At 40.7% G+C, this 17,860-nt stretch overlaps 1 protein-coding gene across 1 annotated transcript in view; it reads left to right on the top strand.

Annotated features, from left to right (window-relative positions):
* Positions 1-17,860, top strand: part of EIF2B3 (eukaryotic translation initiation factor 2B subunit gamma) — a 97,156-nt gene that overhangs the window by 42,700 nt on the left and 36,596 nt on the right. Inside the window, exon 5 of the mRNA XM_056497115.1 lies at positions 5,707-5,796. Within this exon, the coding sequence (XP_056353090.1) occupies positions 5,707-5,796 (90 nt within the window). The remainder of the gene's footprint in view (positions 1-5,706; positions 5,797-17,860) is intronic.

Here is a 17,860-nt window from a genome sequence, read left to right as displayed (position 1 = left end):
AGTAGGATGAAGAAAAATATATTTTATAGGTTCATGTGCAGCCATTGGCACCCTTGCTATTCAGCATTGAAGTCAGAAGAGATGTTAACGTTAAAACACGGCATTGTTGCCAAGAAAATGACTTTCTAAAGGGAGGTCACACTGGCTTATTGTAGACCATTACTGACCTTGAGCAGATATTAATCCTGATTTCTGACTGCTAACCTATACTCTTTTACTAGAGAAAATGATTTAATCTTTGGCTTTCAATGAAAGTTAGTTCCTTTACCAAAAAGTTTTCAGCATGTTTTTGTCAGAAGTAGGTTCAGAGTCTCATTATAGTCTCATGGGTATATTAATAACATAATACAACAAAGAAAAATGGCATGTGGTGAAGGTTTGAAGTGAAAAATATTTATTTTTCAGAAGGCTTTCAAGCAACTTAGGTCACTAGATCAATAAAACATTTTCATTTGAAAGTACTTCCCATTTCTGGTGCAGTGTCTCTCTAGCAGCAGCAGCTGTGAGAATGGATGGTGTGTTACCAGAACTGCAGTGTCTTGTCTTCCCTTGCCAGATGCTCAATGGACCAAAGCAAATCTTGCCCTCCTGTCTTTTTAAATAAGGTTGTTACAAATCAAGAGGAAGGGGAACAGTAAGTGGACGCCTCTGAGCAGGGAAACTGAGGTCAAGGTAATCCAGGGCTCATGCATGTGTTGGGGGACACCTCATAGTAGCCTATGCTGCCTTGAACTCCTGGGGTCCCATTGCTGAGGCAGTCCCCCCCCAAAAAGCAGCATTGTCCGATTCCCCTCTGCCCACCCTCCTGTGCAGCCACCGCAGCTCTGCAGCCCAGAGGTGGCAGCATTTCACCGGTGGGCAAAGCAGCTCCAGCACACAGTGGGGACATTCATGTGGCTAAGTGCTTTGGGATCTTTTTGGCCAAATGCACTGTGTTTAAAAAAAAAAAAAAAAAATTAAGGTCATAAGGTGTCTGGGATTTTTGAAGGGCCAATGTAACAGTGGTCTTTTATTATTAGTGAGTTTACAGCCAAGAGCTGTCCCGTAAATGAGCAATGCGATTTAGGGATTATTTTTTTTTCCTTTAAAAACAGGAATGCTTGAGACATTAAAGGTGGTCTGGCAGCTTTTGCTGTGAGACTTCTCTTCATGTTGATCTGTACACTGGCTTTGTATCAACACGAGAGCACCACGTTCTTGCAGACAGGCAGGGGTCAGCACTGTGTTTGAACTGGACCGCACGCTTCTTCATGCAAGAGCACAGTTCATGGTGTGGGGGATAGGAAGAATGTGATGGAGTGTTTGGCTATATGGACTATGTGAGATGCATGCCATTACTTAGAAAAGATGCAAGTGTGGAATGCATAGTTTGCACTAAGCTTGCTGTTATTTATTTACTTTGGAAGGATGGGGAGGAAGATTAACTAATACCCGTGAGCCCACGGTGGATGTAATTCAGGTATAGGTTTAGGAGCCAGGTTAACAGAAGGTATGATTAGATTTTTATTGTGTCATTGCTTGGATTAGTGTTAGAGTACAAACAGCCTCAGGTCCTTGAGCTTATTTAAAGACCTTCATATTTTCCGTCAACAGCTGTATGAAGTTAGGGAAAGGGAGGCCATGGGATTTCTCTTTCTCAGCTAGTTTATTTGTGAGGTGGTGAGGTTAATGTGGCAATATCCCATGCTTAGTAGAGAGGCTTTTTGGCTTTAAGCATTGTGTGTGCTCCCTTCAGATTTATGATTTTGACCCCAGCCTGGCATTATCACACTGTCAGTGGGAGTATGGAGCTGGTTGGAACCTCCAGCTCTTGGTGGTAATCTCTCTTAATTAGTTTACAGTTGAAACAATGGTCCGACTTCTTGCCTTTAAACAAGGGAAGTTTGCCCTATCAGTGGTTGATTTCCCTGAGGGAGGAAATCCTGATGGGGGGTTATCAGGGAAAGAAAAGCTCTGGGCTCTATTTTCAAAGCAATGCCACGTATGAAGCATGCATCAATCCTGTTAGTACTGCTTATTATTTCACAATGGCGTGTCAGGAATTACAGGCACAGACTTTTCTAAGGACTCTTGCAGACCTTTATGCACTCTCATCCTGAGTCAGGATTCTGTGGAATTCTGTGCTAATAAAAGCTAATTTTACACATTAAATTGCATTCTTTGAAACTGCTCCTTTAATTGCTGATCTTTCCCTGACTTCTTCACAGATCTCTCCTAGCCTTCTAATTGTCAGCTTTCTGCCAGGGAGCCCTCCATGCCTCATCATTAGGACTAAAATCTGCCATCAGTTAACACTCAGAGCTTATAACTGGGAGCAGCCCCCTCCCTTGCATGGGAGCGCAGACAGTAATAGACACTATAGTGGCAGCACCAAAGGGAGTTTTACTGTGTATTTTAATGACTTGTGCTTGATTACATTTGCTAGATTGAACCAAAGTTCATTTAGTAATTGGTATGATTCTTAGAGGGTACACATTTGACATTCCTCCCTCATTAAAGAGCTCCAACAATGGCTGTTGCAACTTTCATCTCAAGGGTGACCCTCTCAGATACATATCCAGTCTTTTTTCCTTTTGATAAACCACCCAACCCGGCATTCATTAACACTTAACCATCTGCAGCCAGCCCCTCCTAGTACCTTCTCTCTTGCTTTGATGATATAATTAAAAGCCTTCTGTATTATCTCCCTCGAAGCAATAAGTGTAGGTGCGTCAGCTCCTGCATTGTTTGTTATTCGATTCTCTCTGTATCAGCTGTTCTTGCTACGGGCTCATTTTTCATATATTGTAAAGATTAGCTGATGGAGTGGGAGATCAGAGGCATGAGGCGGGAGTGTGGCTCTCAATATTAGTAACCAGATGCTCATTTGAAATGGTGATGGGCTTTGCTGTTATCTGTTAGATTATTTGGCTCCTTTGCTTTTACCTGAAGATAAACTGGTTTAAGCACTAGTCAATGAAAATGAGCATCATCTTTAGTGGCTTGTTATGACAGAGTGCTCTTATCAGTCTGGTTTAGTGTGGCTATTCTCTCCTTGAGCCTGGTTTACAGAAATCACAGCTTTGTTTATGTATGTGCCCAAACTTGCCTGTTTGACCTTTGAAGCTGTGATTATAATATTAATCTATGGGACTATTCTGTTGCAAATCACTTAGGTGGTCTGTATTTCAGAGGATTTCATTGTGGGACCTCCCTCTTGTCCAGCATGATGTTCCATTATTGTTGGTATATTCTGCATTGAAAGCTAACTCAGACTGGTGTTTCAGTACATCTTGTTGTCTGGCTGCTTTTTGTGGGGGGAATTTTGTGTGTGATGGAGGAGCTGGGATAGTACTGTGCTACTGTTTGCCACTTGCACTGATTCTGTGTAACTTTATAACAAGTTGCTTAGCTACGGGAAAACTTGGTACACTGCTTGCATGCAGATACAAGCTTCAGCCCACAAATCCTCAGTGTCCTGTGGTGTAGCTAAATAGCCTTATTCCAGTTTGCAGGTGGGGAGACTGCATGTGTCAGAGCCACGCAGACACTGGTGACAGAACCAGCATTTACTGGAGAATTCCTGTTTTACACCGTTGCTTGATGCCTAGCCCCTGCAGCTTTCTTCTGCCTAGTGTTTAAGGGGAGGTGTATGAAAGATCTTAAATAGGAAGAGAAAAAAAGTGGCATTCTGTCACTAAAGAAATTTTGTTTTGTTTGTCATCTTTAGGTTAAGAATTAGATTTTTTTTCCTCCCATTTTTTGCCTCTCCTTCTTATGTTCTGTCTGTTTCTATATTTTTATGTGTTTATTGCCTTGTTCCATTGATTGGTTAATTTCCCCAGCAAACTATTACATGCATTCCATAAGTACAAAAGAACCCTTTTAAGAGAAGATAGGTAATTTCTCCCTTTCATACATACACAAAATGTGGAAACTGTTCTCAGGATGCAGAGCAGGAGGGAATCTGCTGACTTCCAACTGCAAGATCTCATTAAAATTAGTGGATTCCCTATCCTCTTTGCATAAGGAACATTGCTATTTGGGCTGCCTTCCACAGCAACATCTGGGCCACTGATAACATCAGTACTGGAGCATTGCTAGGTGAGCTCATGTTTTGTTAATGAAGTAATCTACTGAAAGTGCATATATCATTTTCTAGTACCACATATTTCACTGCAAAGTGTTGTACTACTATTATAGGAGCTTTCCTTTGCAAATGGGACTTAAGGAATTTCGTTATAGTCAAAAATATGCGTAGCTTGAATGGCATCCTTGAGAAATGCCACATAAGTCATGAAATGGTAAGACTTAAATATTTCAGTAGTTCAAGGCATTAATTGAGAAATGCACTGAAAAATGGCTTACTAGAACACCTGATGTTCTTGGTAGCTTTGGTGTTACTAAATATTTGGTGTGATAAAATTGGTTTACTATTGTATATTTATATTTATATTTATATTTATATTTATATTTATATTTATATTTATATTTATATTTATATTTATATTTATATTTATATTTATATGCATGCCAAATTTGTGAGTGATCCTTCTGCTGAGCTAACTAAATAATAAAAGTGATCATGATCACAAACATCTGACTTAAGCATGTTCTAGAATAAGCAAACCAAGTTGGATAGAGTCCACTGATAAAATATGTTCATTCAAACTTAATTACAAAATCCAGACATCAAAGGAAAAAAAATGAAAAGAGAGACAATTTCAGGTGTGGATTGAAATTTCTCTCCTTAATAGCCTCTGACTGTGAGTGCAGTTACGGATGTCATGACTGTTGTTGTGTTTTGTCTTTTTTAATCTGCAAGCTAAATATTTTTGTTGCTTTTCTGTTCTGATAGCTAGTGGCAAATGTTCAGACAGCCAGAATGATCTCAAATGAGGCCACAGATTTGTGGAAGGGAAAGTAATATTGGCCTAAAATATCTAGCTGGTTTGAGATAGGTTCCAAAAAGGGTTTCCATTATAGAATAGAGAAAGCATAATAAGAAGCAATAGAAGCAGTCAATGAGTCTTTATGATTTGAACTTCGTTCTTAAAATTTTGAAGCTACCAGAGATTCCTGAGGTTCTGAAATATTATCCTCCAAAAGCAAAGACTTCCCTATTTGGCTTAGGATGAGTGGGAGTTTTACTAATTTTTCCCACCTTACTGAGCTGGATAGCCAAATGCTTTGTAATTGAGCTGTGGCAATCATTTGTAATGTGTAGGGAAGGAAAGGGGAGCAGACCCCATCTCCTTCCCTTCTTTCCCTCCAGGAAGTGTTGGAGAAAATACAGTAGTGTTGTTGTGTTTGCTAGCAGAACATGCCCAGCCTTGCATATATATTAAGGCAGGCACTTAGCCAGAAGCTTTGAATTATTGTACCCTGACATTACCCACTGTAACTTTTAGCACTCTGGGCCCATTACTTTGGCTTCCTGCCCAGTAATGTGCAATTTCCACTTACATGAGAAGATGTAGCAGGAGTAATGACTCCTTGGAGGAGGTGTTTTCTTTTGCAGCAAATCAGCCCAGGGCCAGCAGGTGTAAGTTTATAGACAAAGCCCAGTAATGGCAGCCTGAGCTCTTCTGTTGCAGCAGTACAACAGTAGATGGAAAGGAACAGAACTTTGCACACTTGTCACTCTCCCCTGAACTCATTGCAAAGTCAAATTATAGTAAGCAGCCATGCAAAAGCTTCATGATTTCCCTTTTTTTCCTTTTCCAGGCACCCCAGAATGCACATCAGAACAGGGCTGATGGATGCCCATCTCTACTGTCTGAAGAAATATGTGGTAGACTTCCTGGTAGAAAACAGGTAAGAAAAACCAAGAAACATACAAGGTGGTAGTAGGCATTTGCATTGACATGTGATTTACACCAGAGCTTTTAAAGGACTTTTTTTTTCTTTTCCATTAAATTAGCTAGCATAAAATAGAAATATAAAAGAAACTAGTTTTCAAAATATTTTAACTATACTAAAAGGAATGCCAAGCTGTGTGTCTTACTAGAATCTTTTTGAAAAAAACAAAATAAAACAAAAAAAACAAAACCCAGCATAAGTGAACACTAACATTTTTGTCTCTTTATGCATCCCTTCTTTTTCTAATGTATCTGTTCCTTTTGGCTGCTTATTTTACCAGGGCTTCCCTATTGTTAGGCTTGTGAATACATTTCTGACCTTTGATTTCCCCCACCACAGTCTGTTTTGGTCTTTGCAATCACCTTCCCTCTGCCCCTTCACATCCACCACCACTGCAGGTGGGCTATCTCTGTAGCATCCTATGTTTTTAGCTTGTGATATTCCTCTGTCAAAACTCTGAGACCACCCACTGAGAGTAAGAAAAACATCCATTTATGGCAGTGGAGAAGGATCTCAGCTATAATATTTCATGAAACAGACAAAAAAAAAACCTGTTTGTCTTTTAAAAACAAACAAATGAACACTCCCCCTCACAGTAAGTAGTTAAGTTTTGGAATGATGTCCTGTTCCTAGACTTTTTATAGCCCTCTCATGCCCATTACATATACTGAATGTTCACTGAGTTCTCAAGAGTTTTTCTCCCCTTTTAAGTAAGATAAAAGATACAGAGGCTAAGTGTTGTGTTCATAGTACATTTTCTTAGCAGATAAACTGACATGTGAAAAAACATTGAGGGTGGGAGATTTATGTTAGTCTTGACCATATACAAATCTGGTGATACAGCTGGATACATGCTTGAAGGAGCTCTTCTAGAATAAAGGTCTGTGAGCAAGTTAAAATTAAGTGGAAAATCTGTGTTAACCCTGAGGGCGATTTCTTACCATGCATAAGAATAAGGCTTATCTGACACTCTGACTGGTACACGGGGGCATTGTACAAGTTATTTTAGTTCCCACTTGTGTACAGAAACCTGTGAAAAGTGAGAAAGTTTCAAGAGCAGCAGATGTTTTATACCTGGAATAAACCATTTATTTAGCATATTTTAGAAAGTTGGTGAGGTTTTGGAATTCTCGTGTTTCCTGTGTAGCATGAAGCAGTGTTTATACCTTTCTTTTGTCATAATAAAGGATGTAGGACTCATTTCTTGAAATCCTAGCACCTAATTTTGCTGGGATTAGACATTTCTGGAATATTAGACATTTCACACATTCAGTTGTTTTTCCCTGGTATTTCATTTGGTTTTTAATTTAGATCTGTGAGACAAGGATGGTCTTTGTCAGATACGTCACTCAGAGAGGCCTCTGAGTGTAAATAGCAGTAACTTCGTATTTCAAGGCTTTATGCTATTTCAGTGGTAACTGGTGAGATCTCTGACTTTTTCAGTCAGGATTTTACCTTGTATTAAAGCCAGTAGAGTAAAATTCTTCTAGTTGCCCCCAGATCCCCATAGAAAAAGTCTACAGACTTCTTGCAGGTATGATTGACTGGGGTTTTTTTGTTGTTGTTGTTTTCTGTAGTGAGGTCATTCTCTGTCTTCACTATTTTTGAAACTGTGCTGCTTTTCTGTGACACTTCCATGACAAATAGATCGTTACAGCAGCTAGGCAGCATTTCTTAAGACCTGATAGCAACATCTGGCTTACTAATGGTAGATAGCTGCTTCATTCTCTTTATTACACAAATGCTGCTTATTCAGTCAACTGAGAGAGTCAATTGCAAGTAATGTGCTTAAATAGCAAATCTGGGGAATGGGACTTTTGCCATGAGGAATAACTTCAGCTTTCAGGCTTTTGGCACTGGTGGGCATTTGCAGCTTGTTTTTCTTCTCTGAGGAAGGGGAGGACAGTGCATACCCAAAGATCTTTCCATGTTTGGCAGCAATATGCCAAGACTTTTGAAAGGCTCTGGGGAATTTTTTTTTGCCTCAGAAGTACTAACATCTACATAATTGTTTGGGTTATTCTTTTTAATACTTTGGTTTTTAGTCGAGAGAGAACCTACAGTAAGATTTTGCCTCTCTGCAATTCTGCAGCAGGACTGGAGAAGCTCAGATGCCTTGTTTAAGTTGTGCGTGTTTAAAACTAACAGCAGGGACTGAAGGGAACAGTGAAGCTCTTGTACTGTGCCAGGAAGTACTGACACAGTGTACTTCCTCAATATTACAATATTTACATTGTGTTAATATTTTAACAGCGGGGTTTGATGGCAGACAGAACACCTTTTTTCATTGTTTGTAGCTCAGTGAAGCATTTACATTTTTTCAAATGTTTTTTTGACATACAAAAGTTGAAAAGATGTTGCCCAGCAGTAAAAAATTCAGATGCTACAACTGGCTTTTGTAGAGGAAAATTATGATTGCTTCCAGGTTGAAGCATTATGTGAAAACTGGTGTGGTTATCTGTATGGGATCTGTTTCCTCTTCAGTGAGTCCCAGCTTAGCTGAAAAGATATGGGAAGAACAAGCTCTGTCTGGGTGAATCTATTTTATTTATAGCTGTACCTGTAAGAATAATTGGCATTCAGATTAATCTACGTGTTATAGGTAAAGTATATACTCACAAGCAACTAATATGAAAACAGGGAAAAAGGAATATGAAATGGCCAAACCTTGATTCTGTCTAAGTATATAAATATTGCTTTAGGATTCGGAACAAATTCATTGTGTGGCAGCTTTGGAAAAAGGCTGAATATTCAGCTTCAAGATGAAATCATGATACCAAGGGTTTTTTCATCAGCTCTATCACTGTCTTGCTTTGTGGTACTAGATAGTTCCTTTGATTTTTCTATGCACTTGTTTCCTCTTCTGGGTGGGATTGTTTGGAAAATAATCAGTGTTTGTTTGGCAGCAGTGAGATTCTATGATGAGGGATGTTAGGAGAGGTCAAAATACTGTTTGGTAGCCTGTAACTCAGTTTGTAGTCTTTTAATACATTTTTATGAACTATTTTAAAAGGTCTGAATTTATGATTATCCTGCCTGAAGTTTTATTGCGCTATAGCAAATCAAATTCTTGAATTTTAAAAGGCAGAACTTGCTAGTGCCTTTGAATAAAAGTTAAAGGAAATATTCTGTTTATTAGAACACCCTCAAATATGTATGTCCAGACAAAAATAAAAAAAAAACCCATGCCCCTAATGTAATTTAAACCTGGTGAATTTATTTTTCAGGAATGAAACTGCTTTTTCTTTCCTCTCCTAGTAGGAAAAAATGCATTTTGGCAGTTAAATCTCCGTCTATCACTCATCCATTAGTTCAGCACTGAATCCTAGTGAAATCAAGTGTGCAAGGGTCGTACCCTGTCCAAATCTACCAAGCTCAAACCCTTGTGGTTCCATGCTGGCTTGGGCAACAGCTGAAGAAATTCTTGCCCATAGCCTTTTATTTCCTACAGCTGGAATTTGTTCCTTTTCTTCTTTCCATACTTGTGCTTCACCAGGATAGGTTGGCTAAAAAGTGCTCTTTAATTTGCTGCAGTGCACTGCCAGCCTCTGCACAGAGTGCCAGTATGAGATGGGGAGCTCTGCCCTCAGATGAGCATCTCCATCCCTGCATCTGCAGTGGGTACCCAGCACTGGTCACTTCTGGGTCTGTCCACATTCACAAGAGGACACAGACCATGCCCTGCTACCAGCTGGATTTATCCTGTCTGAATAGGAACTGTGACCTCAATGTGAAGCAGCTCTTGTTTGGGCTGAATTTTCTGCTCATGGTACCTGACCCTGGGGTTTATTTCAGCGGAGGCCTTTGATTCTTCACCAAGTTCCTTTCTTCATCAGGGCAATTAGAGTTGCTGAGGTTGGTCTTGGTAGAGAGTGTGGGATTGTATCAAACCTCCACATGGGAGGGAAGTTGCTTAAAAATATGAGCTCTTTGTATTTAGGTGAGAGCTTTCCTTTCCTCAGCATTTTCTCTTTCAGAGCAAAGCCAGCCCGGGGATCTCATCAGTGCCGCACTTTGTGGCGTGGGAAGACAGGCAAGCACAGGCCGTGTGTGCTGCTGGAGCTGCTCTGCCAGCACAGGCAGGGATAGTGGAAGGTGAACACCTGCACCACATGATGAACTGCACAATATTGCTGTTCTTACAGCGATCGTTGCGTGCTGAGCCAGCAGCGAGACAGAAGCAGAGGCTGTAGCTGGCTGGGGGCACGGCTCCACCCCACAGCTGGCGGGCCTCACACCCCTGGGGCCCTGGAGTGGCAGCCAGCACAGTAGCCAGTCCCTTTTTTGGCACTCTCCTGAGTGCTAGGTTGGAATCCTGCCTCGCTGCTGCATTTGGAGCAGATGGAAGAAGAGAGTCCTTATTCCCTCTCCCCCGTGAAGCTGGTGTGTAGCAGAGGGCAGGATGTGGGCCCTGCCACGTGAGCCCCGCGTGCTGCGCAGACACGCGCTGGTACTTCTGTGCTGTGTGTGACAGTCGGCTCCTAGCAATCCCAGCAAAGCTGCTACCACAAGTGTGATCAAAGGCAAATTGCATGGTAGCTTGTGTTCTGTTTTTCCTGAAAATTCCTAAAGCTTTGGCCTGCTGAAGTAAGATACATAATTTAGAGGAAGGCAGAGGTGAGATAGATATAGAGCAACCCCTTTCCTTGTTAAGTTTTTACATGGAAAATTCATACTTGCTTTGGAAATTTAAGTCTTGAAGATATGTCTCTGCATATCCTGTTAATGTTCTTAAGAACATACATAATATGCATTTATAATATATGTATGCATGAATGGCATTGTGCCCAAAGTCAGTTGTGCAGGTACAGAATGCAACATTGTTATATTTGTTAGAATTTTACCATGCTCACAGCTGAAACCTGTAGGCATATGGAGACTGCTGCTTTCACCCCTCTTTGAGGTAGACCAGAAAGTCCTAAGCCAGATCAAGGCTGCCTAAAGCAAAGCAATATGTGATCCTAATCAATAAGGTCCCCAAAATAGTTTTTCTCAAATTTCATTAGAGCAGATGAATTCATCAGGAATATCCTAATCAAACTTTTGTTACAGGTTGAGCATACTAAAAGCCATATTTAAAAATACTAACTTTGTAATTTGTAGCACTTGCCAGTTAATAAGCTGAGGCTCCCTGTGCAACTTTTTGCTTTTGTTTTTCCCACATATTATGGTACAGCCTCAGTTACATGACTTTGTACCTTGTTTGGGGTTTCTTTTTTCCTCTGTGACCATTTCTTCATTTATTGCCTGAGATGTTTACTGAAGGAGATAATACTCAGTGTTGTATATAACTTCTGTCGTTCAGGTGAAGGGCACCAATCTTATTCCCTGTTTAAACCATGTTCTGAAGATAAGATAAATAAATATTTTATTTTGGAGTGGTAAAAGTAAATACATTCCTCTTGGTGCTAATCACTGATTCTGTAATGCCCATTAACTATATTTTCAGCACCTCTATTAGTGAAGCAGTGGTTTTCACCCTTCTGAAAGTGGGAAACCAGGGTACACAAGAACTGATGTTTGAAGCATCTTTGTCTTAAGTATGCCATTTTTCAGTTATTAACATTATACAGAGAGCTCATAATGTTGAAAATACATTTTCCATTGGCGATAGCTGTTGCAGGGTGATGATCAATGTGAGAGTTGGTCCAAAGTTTCTCTGATCTGCCTCCTGACCATCATCAGAGACTGAGACCCCAGGGCCCCACCACTCACTCTGTCCCCGAGTTCTGGCCTGGCTGATGTGGATGCTTGCCAAGGGACTGTTTGTAGCTGTGCCTGGTGCTGCCATGGTACGCTGCTCTCGAGCAGGATACTGGTTATAGCATCCTGTTCCTGCACCTGCTTCTTGGAGCAATGATTTCCCCATACAATAGTCCATAAATCTTCCCACCTTTTGGCCAGAGGCCACTTGCTTTGGAAAAGAACTATAAAAAGTGACTTTCCTAAAGAGGCTTTGAGATCTCTTTCTCCCCAGACGCGTCTGTCATCAGACAACTCAAGGACGATGTCCCTTCTGTTGGTAGCTATGCCCCCCCATCCTCTCTCTCTCTCTCCCCTCCCTTTTATTTAATTTCCTTTACCTCTCTCTCTCTCTCTCTCTCCTATCGCAAAACTGAATTGTTGACATGCAATAAACTGCATTACTGCTTTCTGCTGAATAAAACCTGAGTCTCTTGTTTTTGTGTTTTGCACCCTGAGGTCAAATGAACCATCATGACTCCCGCTCGGGTTGAGCGGATCGTGACATTACATTGGAATTAAAATGGCAACCTGCAGAAATCAGAATTATGTTCTGCATTCAGCACCATCCATAGAATCCTCTGACAGAAGGGAATTTTAAAAATTAAAATAAAAATCAGTTCTTCAGGCATCATTCTTTTGCCTTATATCTTTGCAGTTCTTTTCTCCTCTTGCAGCCCTCTGCCTTTTACATTTAACACACATGTTCTAACAAATGAGGCAGTCATTCTTCTGCCTCATTACACAAAGGTGATTCATCCCCAGGGCATAGTCCATCTTTGCATTGGTTGAAGAAGGGATTGAGACTGGGGAGAGAGGAAAAGTGGTGTGTTTTTAAGGGTTGTATCATAAAGTGAACACACAAGATCTTAATTGAGGTATAAGCAACATGCTTTTAACTTTTCTTAATTTGAGTGTCCAGACTGTTACCATGATATTCTATAAGTGTGTGTATATGTATTTATGTATGTGACACTTCTAGAATTAATCAGTGGGTCTACTGTGACTCTTGCTAATGGAGTAGCTGTTATCAGCATAGATTTATCACCTTTCAGGTCAGCCACCAGAAGAAGATGGGATGCTCTAAACTTCAAAGAATATCCATCTCAGCATTTATAACCTTGGCCTGGAGCATATTCTGTTTCTTTGTGGAACAGTGCACAAGTACTTCACTTACCTTGCAGAAAAGAGAGAATGGAGCATGCCCAAGGTAGAAGTACTTCTACCTTTTTGAAGTAAAAAAACCCAAACCAAACAGGTCTCTTCCAAGCATGTGCAAACAGTGTTTTTTTCAGAGTTAGCCTGATGTAGTATGGGCACTTTTCCTGTTTACAAATGTAATGCCCAGACGAAAAGACAACCCTGTGCTGTGCCAAATTCTAAGCATGGAAGTGCAGGAGCTTTTCAGCAGAGCAGATGAAATATTTTTAACATGGTCAAAACAAAGGGATTTTTTCCATAATTTTGTTCTTGGAAATAGCTGAGACATTTTTGATGACGCTATCCAAAAAATAATCAGCTTGAGGGAAACACCTGGCATGGGTAATTTCAGCCAAAACAGTTACACTTTGGCAAAGTTTACAAACAGATGAAGGCAGAAACTTAAAATAGGAAATTCTGGGCAATTTTTCTTTAGGCACCCTAGTTGCACCACTTCTGAATGTTGTTCATTTCAGATTTGGTGGAGGCAGATGCCACTGTGTGTTTGCTCAGATGTTCTGGGTTCTCTGTTCTCCATCTGAGTGTCACATGCGCTATGTGACATAAGATCTTCAGACTTGATTTCTAAATACTGTGTAGGCATACATAAAACAAAATTGACCACACACATATTCCTCTTATATGTTAGGACATTTCACAAACTTTTATGGTGTCCTTCCCCCCTTTTCCCCCCACTCCTCTTCCTCCTAAAAGAAGGCCAGATTTTGTTGTATTTAGTAATATGTTTTGCAAATTACCATTTTGTTCAGAATCTAGTCCTTCTGAAGTTTTGTATGTAGAAAAAGCCACAGTTTCCCAGGTACTGTCACCTGGGAAGTGGGCAGCTCTTCCTGCAGCCAGAAGGATCATGTGTGGTACTGGAAAGGCAAGAATGATAAACAGCAGCACTGTGCTTACTTCAAAAGGTCTGAGTTAGCAATTCACAGTGCCTTATCCTGGGAATGCTGAGCACTAACATCTTGCCTGCCGCCAGGGAAATCCACTTTCCCCGGGGAGCCCTCCCCTCGGGGTGCACCCCGTGAGAGCCTGAGCTGTAGCTAAGAAAACAAATCAGCTTTCTGCAGTTCTTCCAGCGCTGGAGAGCTGCCTGCCAGAATGTGCCAGTAGAGAAACTTTTTTCTGAACTGAGCAAATTTGCAGTAAACTTTATAGCCAAAGTCAGTATGATTTGTTTACAAAGTTAAACACTGGGGTTTGGGCTGGTTTTTGGTTTTTTGGTTTTTTTTTTAACTGCTGAAATAAATAAGAGCAAATTGTGTGAGGTCATAGTGCTCTGCCTTTCCAAGCTGCTTCAGCTGCAGTCCCAGAGCACACTTCTCTGCTCAGCTCCCCTCTGCTGTGTCCAGAGAGCCTCTGCTGGGCCAGCACCAAGAGGGGAGAGGAAGGTTTGCTGTCTCAGTGCTGTATTGGGAGATCTGTGGCCATGAAAAGAGCTGCAGCAGAGCCACCCTTCTCCTCTCTCCATAAAGGGCAGGGCAGTGTGAAATCCTTGGAAACTGGGGGTGCGAGTGTCTCTGGAGCTCCTGCTTGGATGGCTGTGTGCTATGCTGTACACAAAGGCCCCTGCAGGTTTATATTAAGGTGCTGCCCAGACTAAACCAGTGCATTTTTTCTTTTTCCCCTCTAAATGCCTTTTTATCATTCAGGCTGTCACCTGTGTTTCCTGGCAAGGGCTGCTGGCTGGGGGAGGTCTGGCAGAGCTGAACACCCAGCTTTGGTGGTCTTTGTGTGGCTGCCTGAAAGATGGCTTAAAACAGAACCTGCTCTGTGAATACCTGCAAGTTAACATGTGTCAGCCGTGTGGCTGGAAGGTTTCTCCTTTGCTGTAAAGAGAGATTTTATAATGAATACTTTCCTTGTGATTAAAACGGATAAATAAACAAATAGCTCCTACAGGAAGTATACTGTGTGAAGTCAGGGCAAATAGATTGTAGCTTTTCAAACAAGGAAGAGAAAAAGGGGGGAAAAAACACCCCACAGTCAACCCAACTCAGCCTCCTCCTTGGTGCATTTAATCTATTACAATGTGAAATGGCAATTCATCTTTCCCATTTCCTTTCCTTGTCAAACATATCCAGCTGTTAGAGCTTTCCCTGCTCCTTACTAGAGATGCCAGGATTTAAAATTTGTTGATCTCCTCCTCCTCCAGGGTATCATTACTGTTATCATCTTTCCATGGTACCAGTCAAGCTTACTCCTGAAACCTCAGAGGGAAATGCCCTAATGATCCAAACTAGATTTAAACACATTATGATTTTCAGCAAATGCCTTCTGTAAGAAATACAACTCCTTTTCCTGTTGGCAGACTACCTGAGAGTAGACATACCTTTGGATATGCTAAATTGGAGCTAATCAACTTCATCAATGACTGCAAACCTTTTTGTGGCACCATGATACTCCATAGTGGCTATGTGCCTGACATACCAAAGAGTTCTTGGTCACAGCACAGTATTTGGTGCACCCAAGCTGCTTCTAATGCAAATTTTTTCTGAGGTAAATGTTAAAATGTGTTAATTTTGTTCTCTGACTGTGACTTACAGCATCGTTTATGACCCTTTGGATTCTGTAAAAAAAGTGAATTTAGGGAGGGCATGAAAGACGTCATTCAATTATAGAATCATAGAAATATTTAGATTGGGGAGGGATGTCTAGCAGGATCTAGTCCAACCTCCTGCTCAAGACTAACTTTTGTGTTGCTCAGGGGATTTTTTGCAGTTGAGTTTTGAAAATCTCCAAGGATGGAAACTGGGCCTTGTCCCAGGACCGTACCACTCACTGAAAAGTTGTTTTCTTTATGTCCCAACTGGAATTTCCCTTGTTGCAGCTTGCATCTGTTGCCTCTTGCTCTCTCATTGTTCACCTCTTGGAAAATTCTGTATGTCTTCTCTATCACTTCACTTGTGGTAGTGGAAGACCGTAATCAGATTCCCCCTCAGCCCTTTCTTCTCAAGGCTGAACAAACCCAGCTCCCCCAGCTTCTCCTCCGTGTCATGTGCTCTTGACCCTCTTGGTGGCCTCAGCTGGGCTCACTCTGATCTGATAATAAACATTAAAAATTGTTAACTATTTTTTCCACCGTTTGATGCAGTTTCAGTTTCCTTGGGTTACCTTCAGTCAAGCTGACTTTTGTCTTCACACAAGATGTGAATTCGGAGCCAAGAAGTAATTTGTTTACCCATCTTTGTGTGCTTTTTTTCCCCTTTATTTTTTTTTCTAAAATCATTGCCACTTGGGCAGTATCACCCTAAGCATTCTTTTATCAGTGCAGTACATTTTCTGTACCCAGCACTACTTGCATGTAAGATAATATTTTTGATAAAGTTATTATCTTGCCTTGCTGGGCATCTCCCTGTGAGGATACAATCCTTGTACTAAGATATCATGTATGTGTCTCTTGCAGTGGAAAAAGTAATTCCCTTGTATTCTCCATTCAGATGATCTGAATGTACAATTTTCAAGATAGTGTCTTCCTTTCTGCCCCTCTCTGTTTTGCTTCTAAATCTCTCTTCTTCCACAACACCTCAGTCACTGACACATCCTTCTGAAATGCTGAGTCCCCTTTTACTGACAGGTTGAATTTTGGGTAAAGAGAGAAAGCAATTACTGACTTCCTAGTATTTCACTTTTTCTTACAGTTTTTTTCCTAGGTGTTAGTTCAATGTTAAATTCCATTGTATTTTAGCAAGGCAAATGAAACATAAATTATCATAAATATATCTGTACCACTGTTGCATTGAATTGTTGAGGTGGGAGACTTTTAACTTCCTGCCTGTAAACAGGACAGTAAATGCTACCAGTGATGATAGGGCACACATACATGAATAGAGTAGCTAAGAAGTGTCTTCCTTAAGTTTGTGAACCATCATTCAATCAGTAATGGTACTCTGAGTTCCATTTTGAATGTGATAAGGAGCCTAGAGCATGAGGTAAGGGTCGATCTTAGAATAATCTTGAATCAAAGAGGAGCAACTATGAATTTCTTTACTTAAAGTGAAAAAACTAAAAAGGGAGTATAACATTTTTAATACTCTATGGGAAATGCTGAATGCTGTCTAGTTAAGCTACTGGTTTTGAAGAAATCCAAGAGCTGAATGGAGAAAAGGAGTGATATTTCCCATAAGTCAAAGATGCAGAGATTAACTGTAGCTCACACAGCATTTTACACCAAACTTTTATGGATTAATACCACCTGGAAAAAACATTATGAATAAAAGCTGTCTAATAAAAAAGAGGAGATGGGATTCATTGGCCAAAAAGCTTTCCAAGTTGTCAAGAAAGGATAAAGTGAAGACCAAAAAAAAGTTTGGTCACAGACAGAATATCTTGCAAGTACTATGGTAAAAAGAACAGAAGAGTTGTCCTACAGGAAGAGATGAAGCAAGGATCAGCAGTCAGTATAGAGGATAGGAGTTAAGGTAGAGTGATTGCTGGGGAGAAGGGTGTAGAAATAGTACTTGTATAGGTGGAAGCAGGATTGAATTACACACCAGAGCTTCCAGTTTATTTCCCAGACTGCTGAGAGAAATTAGTCAAACTGAGGATAGGTCTTGAGGTTTGATTGCAGACCGCCAAATACATCTGCATGGAGAAACAGCGAAGTCATCTGGGCATCTCCAGTGCCTGTAATGCAATACCAGTGGAGTGGGGTGGAAGAGGCTACATGTGAAGCTACAGCCATGTCTGTATTTTGTGACACTTACACATTTTATACAACTCTGAAGTGTTTAAATCTATCTAAATATGTAATGATGCACCCAAAGTTTATGTAACTCATTGGTTTATCAAATGCATCGTATACGTGTGTTTGTTTAGGCAAATTGTCAGAATTCCTCTGTTTCTTTTTCAGAAAAGGAGCCTTATTTCAAAGGCACTTAGAAAAAAGTTGGTAACTCAGACACAGATGGCTGCAAAGGCGGAGGTGGGAGAGAAACGGGAAAGATGAGTTCTGGCAAGGAATCACATTTGTTGCAGGTGCGCTTGTTTTAGAAGAATGGGATGCTGTCTGGGAATGAATGAGATCCATTCCTCAGCAGTGTGTACAACCTGCCAAACACCC

Source organism: Oenanthe melanoleuca, chromosome 8 (genome assembly GCF_029582105.1).
Source record: "Oenanthe melanoleuca isolate GR-GAL-2019-014 chromosome 8, OMel1.0, whole genome shotgun sequence".
In the NCBI taxonomy this organism is placed as follows: domain Eukaryota; kingdom Metazoa; phylum Chordata; class Aves; order Passeriformes; family Muscicapidae; genus Oenanthe; species Oenanthe melanoleuca.
The sequence above is the reverse complement of the archived record's forward strand: the minus strand, read 5'-3'. Positions and strand labels throughout refer to the sequence as shown.